This window comes from Pleurodeles waltl, chromosome 9, assembly GCF_031143425.1.
Source record: "Pleurodeles waltl isolate 20211129_DDA chromosome 9, aPleWal1.hap1.20221129, whole genome shotgun sequence".
NCBI lineage: Eukaryota > Metazoa > Chordata > Amphibia > Caudata > Salamandridae > Pleurodeles > Pleurodeles waltl.
In genome coordinates this window covers 169,935,012-169,958,979 of record NC_090448.1, presented here as the reverse complement: position 1 = coordinate 169,958,979, position 23,968 = coordinate 169,935,012, and the positions used below count along the sequence as shown (strand labels likewise).

General features: G+C 43.0%; 1 protein-coding gene across 4 annotated transcripts in view; it reads right to left on the bottom strand.

Annotated features, from left to right (window-relative positions):
• Window positions 1-9,918, bottom strand: part of THOC7 (THO complex subunit 7) — a 112,007-nt gene extending 102,089 nt beyond the window's left edge. Inside the window, exon 1 of one of the 4 annotated variants that reach the window (XM_069206516.1) lies at window positions 9,787-9,918. Coding sequence is in view for 2 of the 4 variants with exons in the window: in XM_069206514.1 (XP_069062615.1) it covers window positions 9,529-9,592 (64 nt within the window). In the remaining 2 variants the exon portion in view is untranslated. Of the gene's footprint in view, window positions 1-9,528; window positions 9,747-9,786 lie in introns of those variants that run through there. The other 3 variants (XM_069206515.1, XM_069206514.1, XM_069206517.1) reach the window with 3 other exon arrangements.
• Between the last annotated feature and the right edge of the window lie 14,050 nt (window positions 9,919-23,968).

Here is a 23,968-nt window from a genome sequence, read left to right as displayed (position 1 = left end):
GAAGAGGTCCTCTGTGTTGTTGACTGCAGAGTTGATGCAGGTGGTGATGGCTGCTTTCTTGGCTTCTTTGATGAGCCGGTGATAGTTACTGAAGGCTGTTTTGCGAGCTGCTCATTCTTGGTGGCACGCCATCGTTTCTCCGGTTGGTGGCAATTGCGTTTGGTGATCCCAAGTTCTGGGGTGTACCAGCTGGCATGTTTGGGAGTTTTGTTGGATTTTGTAGGTTTCAGCGGGGCGACTGTCAGTGATCCAGGCAGAGAAGTTCTGGACTGCCTGGTCGAAGTCTGGTGAGGCCTCTGGTTGGGAGGAGTTGAGGGCTTGAGACCAATGGGTTTCGGTGACTTTGTTGAAGCTGTGGTGGGAGGACATCTGGAACATGGTGATGGAGTCCTGGGCGTTGGTGATAATGAGGTGCACAATGGTGTGGTCAGTCCAGGTGAATTCTGTGGTGTGGCTGAATATGATTCTGTTGCTGGAGGTGAAAATGGGGTTGAGTGTGTGCCCAGCTTTGTGCATGGGTTCGGTCACCAGTTGGGTGAGGACGCTGTTGCTCAGGTTCTCCTGGAGGGCGACGGAGTTGGGGTCATCGATGAGGAAGTTAAGGTCGCTGAGTAGGATGTAGTGGTCAGAGTTGATTGCTAGAGGGTGATGGGGTTGGGGATGGAGTCGCAGAATGTTGATTGGGGTCCCGGGGTCTGTAGGCGAAGGTGCTTCTTATTGTGGTCTTTACATCCATTTGTAGTAGCAAGTCGTCTCATGCCCTCACCTGCTGGAGGTGCCCTCCCTCCTACTCTGCTCCCTGTCTGAGCTACTGAGCATCCTGACCCGCACCAACAACCGGACCTCGCCAGTACTCTCCAGGGCTAGCCATCCTGCACATTTTCGTGCCTCCAGGAGCCAGATAAAAATCACTGGTGGCTCCCGAATCGCGGGATGTGTGCAGGTGATGCCCGGGCAAAGCCCAGGCCAAGGGAGGGCCCGTCTGCTCTCGTCTGAGCCCGGAGGAGGCTGGGCCACCCCTCTTTCGCCTGACACCTGCCTACGGTACTGTGCCTGCTGTCCTTGTGCTGCCTGCAGTGTCTTCGCTGCCTGCTGTCCTTACGCTGCCTGCTGTCCCTGTCCCTGCACTGCTTGCTGTCCTTGCGCTACCTGCCATCCCTGCACTGCCTGCCGTCCCTGCAGCTGTCCTTATGTTGCCTGCCGTCCCTGCGCTGCCTGCCGTCCCCATCCTGTCCGTTCCAGATCCTCACCCGGGACCAAAAGACAATTCACCAGGACCACTAATGGAGGCCGCCACACAGACATGCACCGGGCTTAAACAGCAAGCGTGCCACCAACGCACCACCGGTTGGACAACGCCCAGCATCAGGACTCCCAGCCCTCCTGCCTCCCAATGGTACACCGCCAAGGAACTCCTGAACTTGAACGTCGAAACATCAGCTGTGTTGCCGCCTCCCCATGATCCAACAAAGTACCCTTCACCTGCAAACACTGCCTACAACACAACCTATGAAAGACCCCGGTTCACTCCTACCCACAAGACCAAGAACATACTACAACCACTCCAGTGGATCCTGCTCAACGCCCGCTCACTCTGTAAACACACCAGGGAAATCTGGGACACCATCACCACCCTCTCCACAAACATTGCCTTTATCACCAAAACCTGGCTCAACCCCTCCTCGAACCCGACATCACTACCACCACTCCCAAAGGCTACAAGATGATACACCGAGACCACGCCAACAAACAGGTTTTACATGATCTTACAGACCAGAGGTCATTGGTGTGGTATCCTTTAATAGACCATTTGTGAGGGCAGCAGAAGCCCTCAACATCATTTCCATTAACCATTCCTCTACTTAGCTCAAAGCTTTGATGCTCTGTCCACAGACCAAATAAAATGGTATATTACGTTAAAGCACAGGAGAAGTTCCATATTGATGCACTTTCCACATAACACTCCATTCCATTAAGCCAGTAATGCAGATAAGAGATGAAACTAAGTCCTCAGGAAAGGCGCTCAAATTAGCACTCAAAATGAGGGCATATACATATTATTTAAATTAAACATGGCATTTGTGAGGCCTTTTCTAAGGGGTCGCAGGGCAGTCAAGAGATTACCTGGCCATATGTGCGTTGAATAATTAAAGTTGTTCACATTTCGAGTCACAGGGGTACAATACTTTTGCATTTTTTTTTTTTTTTTTTTTTTTTATCTTTATTTCGGCCAATTTGGCCATAAAAGATGTACACAAAAAACACACATATGAACATGTAAAACCATCAAGGAAAAGTAAACAGGAAACACATCAGATAAAAGACCATACAATTAAAATAAAAACTTAAAGTTAGATAGGAGCCTGCAACTTTAAAATACGGGTACGAATATGCCAGACATTGGTAAGGAATTTGGCTAGTGCAAACACAATTGGACCTGAAACATCAGTTTTTAAAATTCTGTACACCGGGAGGTACTCCCTAAAACCAAGGTTTCTAATAAGTGGTAGGAGCCAATATTTCCTGGCGGCCTTGTAAGTTGGACAAAACAAGACCACATGCAGATCGCTTTCCTCTGCTCCCACACATGTCGGACATAGCTTGGTAGATAGCAGTGTTGACCAGGAGCAGGTGTAAGATCGCAGAGGCAATGTGCCATATCTCCATTGGAGAAATAGCTTCCTGGCCAGCACAGGAGACATCGCATCCAGAACCCTCTCCAAGCGGTATGAGTCCTAGCTTTGCACGAATACAGATGTTATACTTTTGCATTTCAAAATAAACAGCCAAGAGACATTAGACACTGGACCCCTCGGGTAGGAAGGGTGGGCATCCAAGATTTCCTTCATGAGTTAGAGGGGTTTAGAGATTCAGTCTGCATGGCACAGTACTTAAATACCACTTAGTAACTTCAACATTTAGTCAATATGTTACTTTATTAAAATAATAAAGAAGCTAATTACACGTATGAATATTACAAAGAAACGCAGAAGATCCGTGCACTTTCCAGGCCAGTTACAAACTTAAGCATCTTTACAGCCCCCTCACACTAGAATTCTGGTCAATATGCAGCCTTTGTGTCTTTTTCTGAAGAACTTGGACCCCATAGACGCAAGTGAGTTAGCATTTTTATCGGGAGACCTGAAGCAACGCTGGGTGGTACAAAATTTGTGGCTCCCCTCAGGCTCCAGAACTTTGCATCACAGAAATATGAGAAAAACTTGTGTTTTTAGGCACATTTTGTGGTTTGCAAAGGATTCTGGGTGACACAACCTGGTGCAAGCCCCACAGGTCACCCCATCCTGGAGTCCGCTAGGTATTTAGTTTTCAAAACTGTACAGGTTTGCTAGGTTTCCCTAAGTGCTGGCTGAGCTAGAGCCCAAAATCCACAGCTAGGCACTTTGCAAAAAACACGTCAGTTTTCAGTAGAAAAAATGTGATATGTCCATGTTGCATTTTGGGGTGTTTCCTACAGAGGCCTACCCACACAAGTGAGGTACTATTTTTATCGGGAGATTTTGGGGAAAGACAGAATAGCAGACAAGTGTTATTATCAATTGTCTTTCTCTACATTTGCGTCTTACAGATGTACAACAGTGTGTAAGAAAGAAGTCATTTTGAGAAATTCCCTCTAATTCACATGCTAGTATAGGTACTCACAAATTCAGAGATGTGCAAATTGTCACTGCGTCTAAACTCCATAGCTTGTGCCCATTTAGGAAATACATAGGTTTCCTTGATACATATTTTTCACTATTCATAGTTTACCAAATGAAATGCTGTATTCCCAGAACACAATGAAAACTCATTGCAAGGTGCAGCTCAGTTACTGGCTCTGGGTAACTTGGGTTCTTGGAGAACCTACAAACCCTGTATATCCCTGCAACCGGAAGGGTCCAGCGGATGTAACAGTATATTGTTTTCAAATTTTGCCATAGTTAGAAGAAGTTACAGATCAAAACGTAGACAGAATCGGCTGTTTTTTTTAAACTCACTTTCAATATTTTTTCATTTCAACTGTTAATTTCTATAGGAAACCATTTAAGGATCTACACAAATGATCCCTTTCTGAATTCGGAATTTTGTCTACTTTTCAGAAATGTATAGCTTTCTGGGATCCACCACTGGTTTCAAAAACATTTCGGTCACTAACTGGAAGGAGGTTGAAAGCTAAAAACTGGGAAGAATAGGGTATGTCCTAGTAAAATGCCAAAATTGGGTTGAAAAATGTGTTTTCCTGATTCTAGTCTGCCTGTTCCTGAAAGCCGAGAAGATGGTGATTTTAGCACTGCAAACCCTTCATTGATGCAGAGAAAACAACATATGCTTTCTTCTGCAGTACTTCTTTCCCATTTTTCCCCAAAAAAACAAATTTTAGCTGTATTTTGGCTAATTTCTCAGTCCCCCATCAGGGTACTGTTAGAATCCCCAGAATGCTGGAAAAAAAGTGCACAAATCTGGCACGGATAGCTCATGTGGACAAAAAGTTACACGGGCCTAAGCGCGAACTACCCCAAATAGCGAAGAAAAGATTTATCACGGGGTGAGGGCTTAGCAGTGAAGGGGTTAAGCCACTTTTGTGTTGTTTTGTAGGTGATACAGGTAGTCTTAAAGACATATCTGGCCTTGACAGCAACAAGTGTAGTAAAATGAAGAGCAGGGTCATGCACTCACAGCAGTGGGGCTGTAAAACACTGAACAGGTGGCATGCTTCAAGTTACTAGCAGGGCCAATCCATACGCTGGAAATACATAAAGGTCTTGTGAGGTCTACTATATTAGACCTTACAAGGTCTAAAATTAATCTTAGGGTATATAGTTTTACATGGTTCTTATCTCTGGCTGCCAATATTCCAATGTTGATATCTATATGAACTTTGCAATCCAAGTGGATGGCAGGTGACTCTACCATTGATGAGATCCTGCAATTAATTATACACTGCAAACTTTTCAAGAACCCCCAAGGGGAAGGGAATATAAATTCCATCTTTTGTGGGTTCAGTTTTAGGTGGTTTAGACACATACCAAATCAAGGGATTTCAGCAGAACGTATAGCGAGCAAAATCCAATTTTGCAGTGATTTTAAGAAGGAGCAAAACCATATTATATTAGCATGCTGTTGCATAGGGTGTCCATCATTTAGGTAACAGACAAATGGGGTTGAATGTATTCTGAAGAGGACGGTAATAGGGCTCAAAGTTATCAAAACTGTAAAGGGAGTGAGTTCATACGTCCTGATCAGTTGTTTCTGTTTTCGTAGAGTGAACTATCTCACAAAACTATCACCACTGCTCATGCTGCCTTCCACAGTTTTTGATGAGAACACTTTATCAACTTCACCAAACATTACCGAGGCTTGCAAAAACAAATATCAATAGGCAGGTAGTATTCGTTTGTAATGCACAGCATATCACCGGAAGCTAGTATAAAACTATTTTAAGATGTGAACTAGACTACAGCTAACATGAACAGCATACAGTTGGTTATTTTCAGCAACCAATCTTAAGAACCATTTTATGTGAGGAGGACTGGCTATCATTCATGGCATTATTGCGCCCAGTCAATTCAATATTTAATACTGTGTTACTGCAATGTTAATGCATATATTGGCAAGCAGTTGTACTTTGCTTAATGGCTGTCAGGAAGACTGCTCTACTTAACGTTAAGGAGTTCTGTTGCTGGTATGGACCACTGATTTCCACTAAAGCATTTTTGACAACTAAAGGCACTAGCGCCAGCCAAAGGAAGGAGGAAAGCGGGTCATGGGAAACACCCAAAAGATTGATACCTCCTTAAAAGAGAATTAATTACCGTTTTGTTATTGTTTATTTTTTTGTGAGGGTTTTTTGCCCTTTCACAGATAGCATAAAGGTTCATCGAAATGCAGATATTACACAACTGTACTTGAGACATCAAAAGCATTAAACTCTGCTAGCACATCATCCCAACCTGGGTAGCTAGCACCTATCTGAAGCTCAGCCAAAACAAAAGGGAATTCTTGTTATCTGTCCAGAACAAACAGGATACAGTATAAACCAGACTCAAGGACATGAACCTTGAAGGCTTCAAACCCAAACGTTCACAGAATGCCAAGTGACCTGGATTCATCCTGGACACATACACCAACCTGATGGAACACATCAGCAAAAATCAAAGGGAGCCTTTGCATATGGATGGTGTTAACACATTACTCCATGGCCTCTCTGACTCCACATCACTATTCTGCATGCCATAGCACATCTCATCCAGGAGCAGAAGAAATATGATCACATCACCCCCATCCTGTTGGGACTCCAATGTCTCACCTTGCTGGGTTACACAGCCTTCAAAACCAGCTTGATCATTTACAAAGCTAAGACCAGCACCTCTGCTTATCTTGGGGACAAGTTTACCATCTCTGATGCTTATGGCACAGCCAGGACACCATCAGACTACAGTCTAAGAATTGTAAAAGATTAAACAAGCCAGAAGGAATTTTTTACCTATGCAACCAGGCTAACATCCCTCTAGGCATCAGGACCACCTCAAAAATGATACTATTTAGGAAAGACATGAAGATTCACCTTTTTAAAGAATACTACATAACAATGCATTAAAGGTCCGCAAACCTACTTCCTTACCAAATACATGTTGACTTCGTCCTTGACCATGGACAGCACTACACTGCTATTTGGCTAGGCTTGTTCTACAGAAATAATGTATACATCCAAGGAGGTCCCCTCAGTCATGCAAGTTTACTGTTGTCCTGAGACTGAAAGCAAGGATACTGGGGTCCCCAAGTCTTTGTCTGCACAATATTATTGTGTAGGCATGAAAGAGATTTAGTTTTAGACTTTTGTTCCAAGAGCTGCAGTACGCTAAGAGCCTAGGAGTTTTCATATACATGAAATTCACATACCCAAGAAGTTCAATAATCTTGTTGTGTGTTTAAAGATCTTGCTGTAAGGGCTACACAGGGGATCTCCTGTATAACCAAACACTTGCACAAAATGTTCTGCTCCACACAACCTAAATTATTCTGGAAGTATTTTATAGGGAGAAGGCCATATCATTAAAGAATTGTTTTATGAAGAAACACAAGGAGTAACTACAGCAGCATTGGGTTCTATGTGTTATTTCCAAAGCTCCGAAGTCTGTTTTAAAAACAACAAAGTGCGATCTGCTAGCAGGTAAACTGTCTTTATAGGCTCCTCATAGGATTGGGCTACATAATTAGCTAGAAAATGGACAAGAGAAGTGGAGGCATTTGTCTTCAAATGTCACTTTAAATCAGTTCTAAGACGAATTACCCAATGCACAAGTTGAGGTTACATGCTGGTATGGGGTCTCTAACTACTCTTTTCACAGGGTTGACACTGTCCCCTCTGCCAAGAAGCTGGGCCCCACAGAAATAAACAGAACTCGTTCCGGTGTAATTTTCAGACACCGGGACACAATCATAAGTGCCAGCATGCTGTCTGCTTTCATTCCGAGCAGCAACGTGAAGGAGAGGGGTCACTGTTATTTTAAATTGCAGCTGAGCCCAAAACAAAGGCAGACGTTGCAGCCATGCCAAGTATCTTGTGTTAAAATTATGCATTTCCGGTCATTTTCCTGCATTACTGCAATGCCCGAGTTTGTCACACAAAAGAACTGTGTTCTGAAGTGCGTTTCTCACTTTGCTATCTAAGCTCCAAGTATTGTTTATCAAAGGCCACAATGTGGCGCTGGTATACAATGGGAGGTATAGGATACTCGATATATTACAAGAAATATGTATCCCACTATCACAGAAACTCATATCCCAGCCAAGCAAACCACAGAGATTTGAAGACCTAAACACAAAACCACACGCCTGCCTTATTAGCGTACAAAAGCACCCACTGCTCAATCCATGGTATCAAAGGCGGCATTGCTTTCGGCAGACAGGAGTAAATGCCATGTTCCTTCTGTCATGCGGACCCCAGGTGGGAAGATACAAAGCGGGGTGGACCTGCCAGCCCCCAGTATCTCATTGCTCAAATGGGTCTAATTTCTGAAATGTATATATGTTTCCCTCTGCTTCATTGCTTGATTTTGCTCACGAGCGTCAATTGTAGTCGTTGAAATGTCACTCAAATTTGTCACTCATATTTACAATGAAAATATGAAAATATCACACAGCAATGTGAAACCTTGGCAGCTATGAAGTTAAGGGGACATCAGGACTCCTTTTGATTGAGAATTTTGGCTGGGAGCTATCTGGAACCTCACACCTAGCTGCAAATTCAATGGTGGGAAAAGAAAGGCTCATAGCTTATTATTTCACAGGTACTTAAGAGAAGCATGCTTTTGACTTTGTTCAGTTACTGCATATAAGACAGTATAAAGTTGACGGTCTGAACGTCAGATGTTTTGATCTGTCCCAGTATTTACACAAATAATTTAAATAACACTATTTTGTTTCTTCCATAGCACTACGCATTCCAATCCAGGGAGTCGGAGTGCTTTACATTGCATATATGCATTATACACTGTCAATAAATCATATGTGCGTGGAAACCAATGTACAGGATGTGTTACATAAAACAATGAGGGTTTGTTACAAGGTGTAGAAGTTACATGTGCTTCATACTCACTGTGCTATATTAGAAGGATAACAATTTATTAACTGCAAGTATCAAAGGCAAGTGTTAAAAGCAGTAACCCACTTACCCATCTACATAAAATAAGAATAAATCTCTCATCTGCTGGTCACATGATGAGCTTTGAAGGAGACATATTAACCCTTTATGCTAACAGGGACTAGCCAAAACACAGACCTCTCCAGCAAGTGCATTAACCTACAGGATGATTTTAACATTATTATTCCCTGAGATTTACTAGGCACACAAAGATCTATGCAGCAAGTGCCTTAATTCTATAAAATATTTTAACATACAGACTTAGCAAACAATTAATCAGAACATATTTACTGCCACATTTCTACTTGTTGCCAATTTCTGTGAGGCAGAGTAATAAAAAATAAATGTATAAGTTGAGGCCCAGATTTTGCATCATGGTTGCATTACTTTTTGCTACAGCTCTGACGCTAAATCAAATTTGTTAAATATTGTAACACACTCAGATGTGCTCATGGTAAATATAATTGTGAGGTCTTAAGATCTGATGTCACTTCTTGTGATGTCACTTCCTGTGAGATCATGGTTTGTGATCCCACTTTGTTATACCACATGTGATGTCAAACAACATGATGTCACTTGCATACTGCCTAACTTGGTTTATCCCTCTACTTCTTTAATATATTTTTTTTTAGGAGTTATGCCCTGTGCCTACCACTTCATTTGCAGAAAATACACGCAATTCATGAGGTTTAAACCATATGTTACAGTAAAATCTGATACAGCCTTATCACAATTATGGAGGCCTTGGAAATGTTCAGGGCAATCTAGGAAGTCTTTGCATGAGAACACTTGGTAGAACGCTTTTAAACCTTTGGGGGAATAACGACGAATAAGAATGACATGCACTAACTAGCCTCATTGAGTTAGGATACAATACAAGAAATTGCCTTTAGTGAAGCAATAGGGAAACAGCTTCCACCCCAGTAAGAAACGGGCGTGCCCTCTTTTCATTTTAGAGAGGTCTGGCTTCTTATCTTAAAGTAGGGTAACCGCAGCATCTCCCTGAAGCTCAGTCTTCCTCGGCTGCGACTAGGAAGGGAGGCCGCGGCTTCACGGCCTACTGAGTACCAAGAAACGCGGGAGCCGTCTAATGGAGACGCCGGTTCTTGTTTATTCCTCGCACAACACCTCAGTGAAGAACTTACCGTCAGTGACTGCCCCCATACTTGCGGCGCTTGGCGAGCAGCAGGGTACCCGGTACCCACAATGCAGCGGGGCACGAGAGCAAGGACGCCTGAGTCCCGCCCCCTGCAATGCTCCTCCTCTCCGAGCCCCGGCTCCTCCCCTCTGATCATTCCAAGCAGGCAGTCACCACGAGCGCTACGGGTTGACCTCTTTGGCGCGACTAGTTGTGAAATGTTAGAGCTGGGGAAGATAGTGTGTATTTTTTAATTGCATATTTGTATAGAGCGAACTCGACAAATAGGTATTGGAACGTTTTACATGAGCACCGGTTGCATTACATAAGGTCACTTTTATTTTAAAAGGCACAGTGGGGATTAAGTGATTTCATACAGTGCTTGGTGCGGGGATATGTCCCTATTATTTTGCTTGTGGTGAAGAATTTGGGGCATAAGAGAGTGGCTTTTGAAGAGGAGTCTCTAGAAGTCACGCTAGGATCTGTCAGTAGATACGCTTTATGTTTAAGTAGATCTTGGTATCAAACAGTATGCGATATGTGCACATACAGACTGTGGCACCAAATATGTGGTCTATGCGTTAATATGTAAATGTGAAAGGGTTTATATTGGAAGTAATATTAGACCCCTTAGGGATCGAATTTATGAACATTTTAGAGCATTAAAGCAATTGGTTATGAGATACCCTATAGCATAACACGCAAAGGATTGTACTTTGCATTTGAACTTTAAATTTCATGGTATTGATGTTATTCAGGGAGATGTGAGGGGGTAACAGGGAATTATGCCTTAGTCAATGTGAAACATGTTGGATCATGCATACACTGTTGAACAGGGTCTCACCTGTAATCATGAATTACAATACTTTTTGGGGACATGACTTTTGCTTTGGCTCATATACTACTTTTTCTTTACATGTGAGTGAACTATATAATATCTATAGAGAGTTGACTACACTATGCAACTTATATATGGATAATTGTATCTAATATTTAGGATATAGGTTTCAATATGTCCTCTACACTACTTACCTCTTAACCGTCTATAAGGATGATCTCACCTATCTTTTTACTCTCACAAGGGGGGTCTCATTTGTATGGATGCTTGTGCTCTCACAGTATTCTATGAATATTGCACGTAGGTCTACGAGTTGATCCACACTATAGACACAAAATAATTTATGTTGCGGTGTTGCTCGCTGATGGTGGATGGATAGAAGCCCATAGGCTAGCGAGTATTGAGTTGTATAATAATGTGGTCTACTGTGAGGACATATTAGCAATATGGATTATACAATTTCCTTTCCCAGGGTTGGATTGACAGGCAGTGCATTATAAAGCCCGGCATTTTGGGAAACAAATATATCAGTATGATAATATGGTCTTTATAATTATTATTATAGAAAACATTTTCGGTTTAAATAAGACTGAATAAACGATATTGAACTTGTGGAATTAGAGATTTGGGTGTACCAAAATGACTGCCGTGTTTATGTTTGAAATTGTGCCTAGTGCACTTTTGGCCGTTTTCTACTTTCACTGACTAGCGTCTGTGTGCACCGATGCCTGAGGCACTGACACAACGGATATAAATGACATTGTAAGGTGGCGCTGGCTGTTCACGCTGCCATATTACTTAAGAAGAAGTACTCTCTGTGATTGAATATGATTTAATGTACAGATTATAAGAAATGGCTACACCGCACTACCCTTTTGTGGTTTATGGCAAATAATTTCTGGAGGGATGGCCCATGGGGCGATGCTATAACCATGGGCTGCATCAATTTGATTTTTCTTTTTGTTACCTTTATCATAAGGGCAGGCCCTACTGTAATTGAATTTTGAGATATACGGTTCCACTAAGGAGATATACAGGCATCATCTACTTCGGAGCTGGAAAGTTATGACTTAGATACAAACACAGTGGTGACGTTTGGTAATAGAGTACGGTCCTTTGTGTTCAGTATATTGATGGATTTATGTTTTCCTCTCCCAGCCTTTACATCCTGGAATTATCGACTTATTGTTCGAGGGTGGATAGAATTTATGACTTGCATTGTATACTATTGAATGCTTTGGTAAGACTCTTAGTGGTGTTGATGGTATTGGATATAAGCTCCTGTGGTGAATCAATTTGATACTTATGGGGTGTGAGGACTTTTTACGCTGTTGATCATGGATTTTTTCGATGAATATATAACCTCTTTTTTATTTTTACACAACATGGTGTTGTTCAACTCTCTTGACCTCTTGGATTCTAGGGTTTTCTACCTTTTTTTCCTTTGTTCACATTTGAAGTTCAGAATGGACACATTGATCTTGTTGTGTCAAGACATGTAACAGACCTTATTCCAATGATCTCTGCATTATGTTTTTGTTGTAGCCCTCACAAAGTCGGCAGCTTACTGCAACAAAAACACATGTTGGCTGTGTGATTTGTATGAAGTTCAGGAAAATTTGCCCTGTGATTTGTATGAAGTTCAAGAGATTTACATGGATATGTGTTTGGATCCGCCTTGATGACGGCAAATAAATAAGGAAGCTTACGGAATAATTGGGCTTTTGAGTTAATCTGTTTACAACTATTTGGATTGAGATTGAACATAACTTTTACTGTATGAGTGATAGCTCAGGGAAACTAACATATCTATGTGGTTTGTGTTTCTTGTATGTTCCTCCTACTCGTGGCTAGTTCCCTCCTCGGAATATTGACCTATTATTAGTCTCCTGTTTCTGTAGTGTTTTTCCTTTTGTGTGTGAGCACTCTTTTTTTGTATGTTGTTTTTGTTAAGCTTGTGCGCGATGCATGTTTTCGTTAAGCTTGTGTGTAATGCGTTTTAAGGTTTTCTTTTACACTATCTTCGTTTAGCAAGGCTACGGCGTTTTTGGATTTGTTTTTTCCAAAGCTTTCCTTTTTTTGTATGCTGTTTTCACTATGGCACCAACATTTTAAGGAGACAATATCTTGGCCTTTGGGAGGAGAATGCACTGTAATTTCATTAGCTAACCCTTGCACTAGAACAGTTGTTTTTATGGTTGAGCGCAAAGCTCTCCGTCCATTCTGTAATCTCTCGTTGGGCTTCAAACCGCACCCATGTCATTTCAGTCACTTACATTGGTTCGTGGGCTTGCCTTTTAAAATCCACTTACTTTCATTTGCGAAAGGCATGCATACGTCATGCCTTTTCTGGTGTTTAGCCCACCTATACAGCACCGGTAAACTACTAAAAACATGCGATGCTCGATGTTTTCAGCCTGGGGCCCAGACTACTTTATCTGTTTATTTTCCACGCAGCGCGATCACGTTGCATTTTACATAGCGCCATCGCGCTGTGTATTTTTCTTTACAATGCTAATAGCTCTAACTCGAGCAAATGCGAGACCCGTTGCATTGAAAATGCTTGTTTTCTTTCCAATAAACCTTGTCCCCGGAGTGGACGATAAACAGAAAGCCAGCACCCTGGCTGCCTGGATGATAAGTCACGAGCAGCCCCCCAACCCCTTCCGACCCACTGGCTGATCCTCCCCCTGGAACTCTAGTATCAGAATTTGAGCTGCTTGTTTTCTAGCTCCTTTCTTTAGTAAACCAATTGAGTCCACCGCTGGATGTGCCAAGTACAGTTGGGAGATATGCCCAGGGTGACACTTTCAGCTCTCTTTCGTTGCAGTTAGTGGTAGAACACAAGCCATCGTCTTTCAGGAAGCCTCCTGCATAGTCCAGTTGGACTGCCACTGAGTTTGTCGTATGCACCTGTCTGCAACAAGTGTATATCATTAGAGAAATCTAATGACCTTATTATAAAGCCAGCCACCCCCTGTTTTTAGCCAGAACACCTCTTTCGGGCTTGAAGTTGCCTTTCTCTTTCCCTGTGAAGCGAGTCGACTGATGGATGTCTCTAGTGTTTTTTGGGATAATGTGTCCTCAGTATCCTGTTTCTTCCCCGTGGCTTCAGTACTGTGGTGCCCAGTAGGGCTGGAGCAGAGTCAGTATAATTTACCAGTCTTTAATTAATGGACACATGCCATTTGAGAAGATTCCAAATGGTCCCACGCGGTCCCAGATTTTTAATTAACCTTTTTAATGGCATCCTATTAAGCCCACCAAATCTAAATCTCGTGCTACGCAATCAGGATATCTGGATGCACTTATTTAGGATTGTGTGCAGTATAAGAGGTCAGCTCTTGGTCTCTTCTTACCAAAGTATGGAGACTTGGTGGGCCAATTCCCCCTCTGCCTGTCTCGCTGTTCTTGCTCAAGTTGACGGCACTACAAAGGTGCTGATGGGGCTTGTTGTGCACCAGGTGGCTTTGACTGTTAGTACATCCCCAGGGCCTCTGAAATCTTCCCTACAAGGTCTTAAAGTCAACTACTTTAAAAGCTCTGAAGTGAAGACATTTTGCGTGCTGTCATTAGCCAAGACAATGGCTTTATTTTGATAGGTTGATGATTTTGCCACTGTACTTAGGCCACTTCTACATGTCGTGTTTGGTTTCTTGACTGTGTGAATGGAATATATATATTGCAGTGGATTATCAAAATGTACATTTTGTCTACATTGATAGTGTTTCCTCTAACACTAAGACTTGGCTGTTCAATACTCTTGCAGTCACACATAGAATGTTAGAGTGCTGTTGACATTACCTCAGCATCAGCACTGCACCATCTCTGCACCAGTCCAGCACCACCTCCTTACTATCACAACACTGCTTCAGCATCAGTGCAGCATCACCACCTCAGCATCAGCGCAGCACCAGCACAGCATTAGTTAGCACCACCACAGCATCACTCAACACCACCACAGCACCACCTCCGCATCAGTGCACCAACACCAGTGCAGCACTAACTCAGCACCAGCGCAGCACCACCACTTCAGTATTAGCGCAGCACCAGTGCAGCATCACCTTAGCACCAGCGCAGCACCAACTCAGCATCACTATGCACCAGCGCAGCACCACCTCAACATCAGCACAGCACCATCTCAGTATCAGCACATCACCACCTCCACATCAGTGCACCAACACCAGTGCAGCACCACCGCAGCAATAGCACAGCCCCACCTCAGCAACAGTTCACCAACATAGCACCTCTTCAGCATCAGTGCAGCACCACCTCAGCATCAGTGCAACATCACCTCAGCACAGCACCAACTCAGCATCACTCAGTACCACTTAGCACCAGCTCAGCACCGCCTGAGCACCAGAGCAGCATCACCACCTCGGCATCACCCAGCACCACCTCAGTGTCACTCAGCATCACCTGAGCACCACCATAGCATTGGCACAACACCATCTCAGCACAGCACCACCTCCTCATTAGTGCACCAGTGCAGCACCAAGTCAGCATCAATGCAGTACCATCTCAGCACCAGCGCAGCACCACCTCACGATCAGAACAACACCATCTCAGCACAGCACCATCTATGTATCAGTGCACCACTAACAGCACAGTCCCACCTCAGCACCAAGGTTGGCCCATCTCAGCAGCAACTCAGCACCAATACAGCACCACTTCAGCATCGGCAGAGCACCACCTCAGCATCATCACAGCATAACCTCAGCACAGCACCAATTCAGTATCACTCAGCACCACCCGAGCACCAGTGCAGCACTATCAACTAAGTATGACTCATCACCACATCATCACTCAGCACCACCTCAGCATCACTCAGCCCCACCTCAGTATCACTCAGCATCATCTGAGCATCACCTCCACACCAGCACACCACCACCACATAGGCACCACCTCAGCATCACTCAGCACCACCTCAGTCTGTTGTCAGAATCTGTTGATTCTCCTTTAGTGATTGTTCACTGCTTGTGTTGTAATTCAAGTATTATATCCCAACCTCCACCCTCCCATTGTTTATGTCCCCACCCCCATAACAAAAAAAAAGTAACAAACATGCATTCGAACAGGCAGGAAGAAGTTGCCACATTGCAAGGACAAAAAATCTAGAAAACATTTTTTAATGTTAATTATTTTTTCAATGGAGTCATTCAGTTGTACATAGTGTTGTTTTGGATATTTATAACCATTTATCATTACCATTTCAATGACATGAAACGTGATACAGTCACTCCTATCAATCAGGAAGTAGAACTTATAAGTGTAATAAGGAATTCCCAATGCTAACCTAAGAGAGGGGTAGGCCTCACAGTAGTGAAAAACGAATTTGGTAGTTTTTCACTACCGGGAAATGCAAAACTTAGAAGTACATGTCCTTCCTTTTACATACTAAGCACCCTGCCCTATGGGATACCTAGGGCACACCTTAGGGATGACGTGTGTAAAATAAAAGGGGAGTTTAAGGTTTGTCAAAGAGTTTTAAATCCCAGGTTGAGGTGGCAGTAAAACTGTACACACAGGTTCTGCAATGGTAGGCCTGAGCCATGGTTAGGGGGCTACTAGAGTGGGTGGCACAATGAGTGCTGCTGGCCCACTAGTAGCATTTAATGTATATTCCCTGGACATATGTAGTGCAGTTTACTAGATACGTATAAGTAAACTAAATATGCTAAATAGGATTAGGCCAATGTTACCAAGGATTTAAAGGAGAGAGCACAAGCATTTTAGCACTGATTAGTAGTGGTAAAGTACACAGAGTCCTAGAACCAGCAACAATGAGGTCAGAAAATGGAGGGATGCCTGAAGACATAAAACATGTGAAGTTACAACTGAAAGATAGAAGAAGAATAGGTGCCTAAGTAAGGGGGAACAACCACCACAAACCTTCTTTTGAAGAATAATCCCCCATATTTACACAAAATGATGTTATTCGGCACTCAGTATACAGTATGTGTAACAATATATTACATTAATGGTCACATCATATAAGAATTGTGACTTAAAATCTGACTTTACCATTAAATACGGTTTTAAATTATTGTTCTCTAGACACCAAAGTCATCATTCCTATCTGTTCCCAATAGTGAGCTATCAATTATTACATGTAATGAGTTAACCTAATGTTATCCTTTGAGAGAGGCAGGCCTTGCAGTGGTGAAAAACTAAGTTAGGAGATTTTCAGGACATGTATAACTTAAAAATACATGGCCCACTTTTTAAACACACAGTGCCCTGCCCTCTGGGCTCTGTATGGCTTGCCCTAGGGGAGACATATATGTATTGAATTGGGTGTATCCAGCCATGCAAATGATTTATTATGCCAGATCAAAGTGGCAGTTTGAAATTGCACACACAACCTGCAATGGTAGGCCTGAGACATGTTCAAAGGCTACCTAAGTGGATGGCACAATCAGTGCCGTGGGCCCACTAATAGTATTTATTTTATAGGCTCTGAGTACATGGAGCACCAGCTTACAAGGGACTTGTATGTAAATTGGCATCCTTAAAACACCATATCCAGCCCACATAGCCAAAGGCCACTCTACCCTTATTGCCATGTCCTTGCTGGGGGTGTAGGCAGGTGGAGTGGTATATCTGCTATGCGTGGTTAAGACTGGGAGGATGTACTATCCCTCCCCCAGTAAATTCCACTCTCTACCCCATGTTTAGATGCTAATGCTGTGCTGCTTTTACACAGTTTCCCCCTATCTACAAGAGGGCCTAAATATCAAGTGAATATCACTGAGCCTCAAAGTTATCCCACAGTAATATCAATGTTGTCAAGCACCCCTCTTAAAGTATCACTAGGTATAAGATATTCCATAATAACTTGTGTGAGGTCATTTATGTAAATATGACAAATATTCCTTACTAAGGCAGGTTATTCTTTATTTAATATGATTATCTTCAAAGACAACCCCATATTTAGCGTGCATGAGAGGAAGGATTACATGATTTTAACATATTTGATTTCACTATATTGAACGTTCGTTCTACTGAGTAACAGAACTCTTCTATTTCTAGTGACATTGACCTTCAGATTATTTTATAGCTTTGTTCCCCTGAGTGCACAGTATGACCAGGAGCGCACGCTGTAGCATTAAGTAATGCCTCAGGCAAAAATTCTGCAAAGAAGGTTAATCACACTTCCCCGCCCTCCGCCCCACCACATGGTTTGTTCACTCCATAATCTAACTTTTCATCAGGTAACCTGCCTGACCCTTTCTTAAGACTTCTCCTCCAATGCACCCGGGTAATCAATGAAAACGTGAAAGCTTGAAAGGTTTGTTTCCTGTGCACTGACTTTGCCTGCCGGTGGTGGGACAAGACACTGCATAGCTTTATGTTTAGTGCACATGCCTGTTAGTGCATGCGGGTGTGTGCATATCAGTTGCACACCTGTGTGGGTGTTTATAAACGTGCATGATAAAAAGTACCTCCATGTCTTGTGTTGTGGCCGGTCCTTGCATTTTTGCCAATACTGTGAAGCATTTTGTGACTTGTAGTTTAACATCCACATGATAATGTGGACAGCAGACCATGTTAGTATTGCCACTTCAGTGTGTATGCACACACAGACATACACACACAAACACAGACACACAAATATATGATACGTATGACTTATTTACATTGAGCTATTTAAAAAAAAAAAGTCTGTCCTTGCCATCCCTCCTCCCTCTGACTTATCTTAAACCGTTATGACTATTATGAATCTTTTGGACTACTGTGAACTCCTTCTCAAACTTTCATCACTCCCTTTAAGCCATATCACCCAACTAACAAGCATGCACAACCACTGCTTTCAAAAAGCACTTCTTTCACTTTTCAAATCCACTCATATCATTCTATCCCTACCCCAAACTCAAACACACAAGAAATCAAAAGCAATAACGAATGCACAAGACAAAAAGAAAAAATATATACTGATATACTGACTACTAATCTTGGATTCCAGAGTAGGTTTCTTCTTGCAGAAAAAAGTGCTTCATCAAGGGGTCATAAGCGCTATATTAATACATTTACAATTATAATTACAATATCAAACAATGTTTAACATTCATGTTCAACTGAAAAAATAAGCACTGATCCAAAGTGTAGTTCATATTTAAATCCTTTATTTAACTATTCTTCATATAAAACTGATTCGATTGTAGCCAACATGTTTCATTCTCTTGGAACTTCTTCAGGGTTTCTGGATTTATGCCATATGCTTAATCATACATGGATAGTCATCAAGCTCAAAGTGTAGCAAACTACCATCAAATCATTTCCCTAGTTAGAAGTTAGTCAGTTCTGACCGCAATGATTGCATGTGGCGTGCTCTTGGACTTCTCCGATCATTGCGGTCGGAACCAACTCATTTCTAACTAGTGAATCAATTTGATGGGACTTTACCTCACATAAATTTGATCCTTTTCTGTCACCTTTGTGGCTATAGTAACTTTAGAAGTGTATTTTTTGAATTCCAATTATTTTACTCTTTTGTGGGTATGTATATTGGTGTTAAAATGTCCCTCCCATGCTCCTTCTTAACTTTCCCTAATCCCCTTACATTTATTAGTAATTAGTCCCCATGTCCCCACTACTTCCCTTTCCCACCCATGTATACTACTAATTTGCAACCTCTGTGTGCATAGATCTTCTCACAGAAAAGAGGAGAAGCAATAGCCTTCAGCTGTAGGTTTATGAAGTGCATTTGTAGTACTGGAGTAGTACCACTATAGTACTACTTTAAATATAACAAAATGCAGTTTGCGAACTGTTTCTTAAAAGTTCAGGTTTTTTATTTAGTTTGATCACCATCCCATATAAAAAGTGTGGATAACTAAATACATCAGTTATGGGTAGTTTTGTTGAAAGTAGTCCCCAGCTAATATTTTGTTACAGGATTGAAATCTTTCATAATTTCTGTCCATTGAGTTTTTGTATTGTACTTAGTTTTATTTACATATATACTTTCTTGTGTAATTTGCACCCAAGTGAGACTGGTTCAAGCAAAATGGACCATAACGAAATGCAAAAAGACAGTTCTTGAGTGAACTGTAAAACTGATGTATGCCACAGCCTCAATATATTTCTGCTTGTATTGCATGATTTGTATATGCAAGATTTGCCATGAATAATATTTTGTAGTATGCTTAATTTTCACAGCTTTACACATATCATACAAGAAAACAAATTCACATTTTCGCCACCCCTCATTGAAATACATAACAGCTGTTGCAAAAATGATGATGAACCAGCACTAACATTAATTTGCTAAAGTGATATTATTTTGTTTTTAATATCGTGCTTAATACCGCAGTATTGGCATTTCTAGGTGTTCTAAATGGCAGGTGTTACCAATACCTATTTTAGTGGTACTCTGTGCATATCAAAATCAACAGAATGAAAGGCTGAGTTGGCCCTGTTGAAGTTCAACTTCATGTCGTGAAAGTCACACCCAGATGTCAACAGCTAAGTGCAACATATCCAGTACATGATATGAGCATGTGTTTACTGCTTCCGCATTACATTGCATTGCAGTACATCCCTGTTGCACAATGTGCGCGCTTAGTTGCTTTTACTAACTGTATTTGTTAAAGTTTGCTATAATATTTGTAATTCTGTGTTTTTACAGTTTCTTATAGAGATAACCTCTTGTAGGTACGTATTCTCGTGCTATTCAAAGCAGCTGACATAGTAAATAAGATTAAAATTGAACAAGACAATCACTGTTACTCTATAGCCATGCTTTTTTTGTGTATGCCTAAATAGAGAACTTTTTTATCTTTCATCAAAAATAATTTACAGTCTGGCAAAATACCTGTGGCATAAGTTGACATGGAATATCTATCAATACTCATGCCTGTTATGCCAAAAAGTTATTTATAAGTGTTGACAATGTCCTAACAATCTAGCACATCCCTTAATGTACAGGACAGGTTGTATTATCATTTTGTAAACAGAGTAAGAATAACACAGGGAATACGGGTATTTTTTTTAGATAGCTATGATTGTCCCATAGTTGAGGAGTACATTATTAATATCCAAAAAGTTTTCTCAGGATGTAAATATTGAGGCATCTGTTAAATCAATTTCAAGGAATTACCGGTACAACATGAACAGTCTTGTGCATTGTAAATGTACATTGTCTCATTACAAGAGTAACTTTTCCAAAGCTAAAAATATGTGTAGGTTTGGCATAAATTGCAGGGCAGGGATTCAGTTGGTTGATTTAGAGCTTGGCAGACGGACTCTGTCATGAATGTGATGGATATCCTGTCTGCCTTATTTCAAGTGCTATAGGATATAATGAACTTGTAGTACAGTAGACGGGATGTCCGTGATGTTTGTGATGGAGTCGAGTGAGATGGCAGAAAGCGAAAATGGTACAGAAGGGAAGGGGTCACATCCCTAACCTTGATAGGCTACTTTCCGGCCATCGAAGAGTGGTCACCTCGCCTCTCACACCTGGGTAGTGGTGCAGGATGAGGGGAGGCACTCCTCCTACTCTGACTAAGTTTTCCCATCAGTTTGCCAACTCAGTGTGGGGAGAAAACTGTTTGGCGGCCATCTTCTGGTAGCAGCAGAGTCAGAGGTCAGGTTTCAAAGGTGGTGAAGCCTTTGAAGCTGACCACTGTGCCTTGGTGCCTGCCTGAAGGAGGACATGTAACACCTACGCCCAGGAAAGGCTCTGTGTTCTGGCTTCTTAGAGCAGAGGCTCTCACCCCAGGAATCCAGGTTTGTGTCTGGTGGTGACAGGCTGGTAAAATCCAGTCAGCAACCATGCAAGGGCTGTTAGGGTTTGCAGGGAACACCCATAAGATGCTCTGTGGTACATGTTATAATAAATCCACCACTGCCATCAGTGTGGGTTTATTATTCTGAGTTGTTTGATTCCAAATAACCCAATATTCAGTGAGGCCATCATGTAACTGGTGAACCTGTAAAGACCAGTGTCCAGCACATTTATTTGCTATGGCTTCCCTGTACACTTACTATGTCTTAAGGGCTTTTAAAAACATAATAGGGGCATATTTGTTCAAGCAAACATATGCCCTCACATGCATTATAGTGCACCCTGCTTTTAGGGCTGTAAGGCATGCCAGAGGGGTAACTTACCTATAGTGCATGCAGTGTTAGTGGACAGGGCAGTCTTGGTGAGTGCCATGTCGAGTGTGTAATTTTTAAGTACACCTTGCCATGCACTTGCAACGACAGTCTGCATGATGCTTGGGTGGGGTCTCTCTGAGGGACTTGCAAGGATGGATGAAGTCCCAATACATAGTACAGTTTTGGGGGAAAGAGAACTGGCCCTGGCAACCTGTTTGGCAGGGGCCAGGGCACTTACAATTTAAGTGGGGAGCTACCATGTCAAAAGAGGCCCTTCCTCACAGCATGCCCACAAAGGGCTGAATTGCAGTGACTAAAGATTTGCACCCATGAATGATGCCAATCTCACTCCTTGTATGACACAGCCCTTATTTCTGCTAAGGAATCATAGTAGCAAAATATTGTCACCTTGCTCACCACTCTCAGGATTCACACTCATGCTCCACATCAGGGATCAGAAAGGCCTTGGTTGGTTCAACCAGGTTCACTATGGTGTCAACCCACAGCAAATCCAGGTGAGAGGGCTAGGGAAAGGAAGTGGAATGGTGGTGGTGGACCTGGGCTTTGGGTTGCACACTTTTGAAACCTTCCTGCCCGGAGTTGTGAGTTGCAATTACAAAGCAAAGTGCCAGATATAGATTAGGCAACATTGCGAGTTGGTGGGTTATCCATCATGTCTGAATATATAATGCAGTATTTTTAGAATAGCACATTAAAAAAAATATTGGCCCTCATTACAACATTGGCGGTAAAAGCCGCTTACCGCCGTGCAGAAGACCGCCAACACACCGCCGCGGCCACGGAATTCCGCCACAGCTATTATGACCCACATATCGGAATCCGCCAAAATTCAGACACCCACACAAGTCCGCCACACGAAAAGTCAGTGATAAACTGGCGAAAACAAAACATCCACCGTCACGCCAACAGAAATACGCCCACACTATCACGACACATGAATCCACGCGGCGGTCTTTCAACCGCGGTATTCCATTGGCGGTAGACACCGCCGCGCTCAAAATACACACACTCTTACAAAACACAGCTACATTGGACAATTCAAAATACACACACCTGATACACATACACACACCACTCCCACACACCCATTACAATATAAAACACACACCCACATCACCCACAAACCCCTACTACCAAAAATTCAGAAAGAAGGCCAGAGAAAGACAGCACCAGCAAGAACAACAGCATCCACAGGCACACAACACCATCACCCACACAACTTCCACACACCTCACACAACACACCACTACATATCACCACACTTATCACCACACAATCCACCCCACACATCACCCACACCACCCCATGGCACGGCAAAGACACCCCAGGTTCTCGGAGGAGGAGCTCAGGGTCATGGTGGAGGAAATCATCCGGGTAGAGCCACAGCTATTCGGATCACAGGTGCAGCACACCTCCATTGCAAGGAAGATGGAGCTATGGCGAAGAATAGTGGACAGGGTCAATGCAGTGGGACAACACCCAAGAAATCGGGAGGACATCAGGAAGAGGTGAAACGACCTACGGGGGAAGGTGCGTTCCGTGGTCTCAAGACACCACCAGGCGGTTCAGCGGACTGGCGGCGGACCCCCACCTCCTCACCCACAACTAACAACATGGGAGAAGCAGGTCTTGGCGATTCTGCACCCTGAGGGCCTCGCAGGAGTAGGTGGAGGAATGGACTCTGGTAAGTCAAACCTTTACTATTACATCCCCCACCCTACCTGCATGCTATCACATACCCCCACCCTCACCCTCAGCCCCAGCACCCCTACTCCTCACAAATGTCCCAACATCACAAACCACCCATCCCAACACCAAGCCCTGCATGCAACAACAAAGCATGGACACACATCACCAAAGCATGCCCACTGCACATACCCATACACCCCCCTAAACCATCATCACACAAGCTCCCACACAGGAATGCAAGCACTGGGGTACACGGTCACCCACCCATTGCACACCATTACACACACAGATTTAATAACCATCCTTTTATACCCCTACCCAACGTCACCGGACAGGAGGGTCCACACATGTCCACACCACCAACAGAAGAGGCCCACAGTGATGACAGCACCTCTGTCCAACTGGATCTAGATGACCAGCCCGGACCATCGGGGACCTCTGGACAGTCGGTTACCCTCACACAGGCACAGGCCATCACAGACCTTCCCCCCTCTGGAAACACCAGCACAGCACTCACCCAGCCGGCCCATACCTC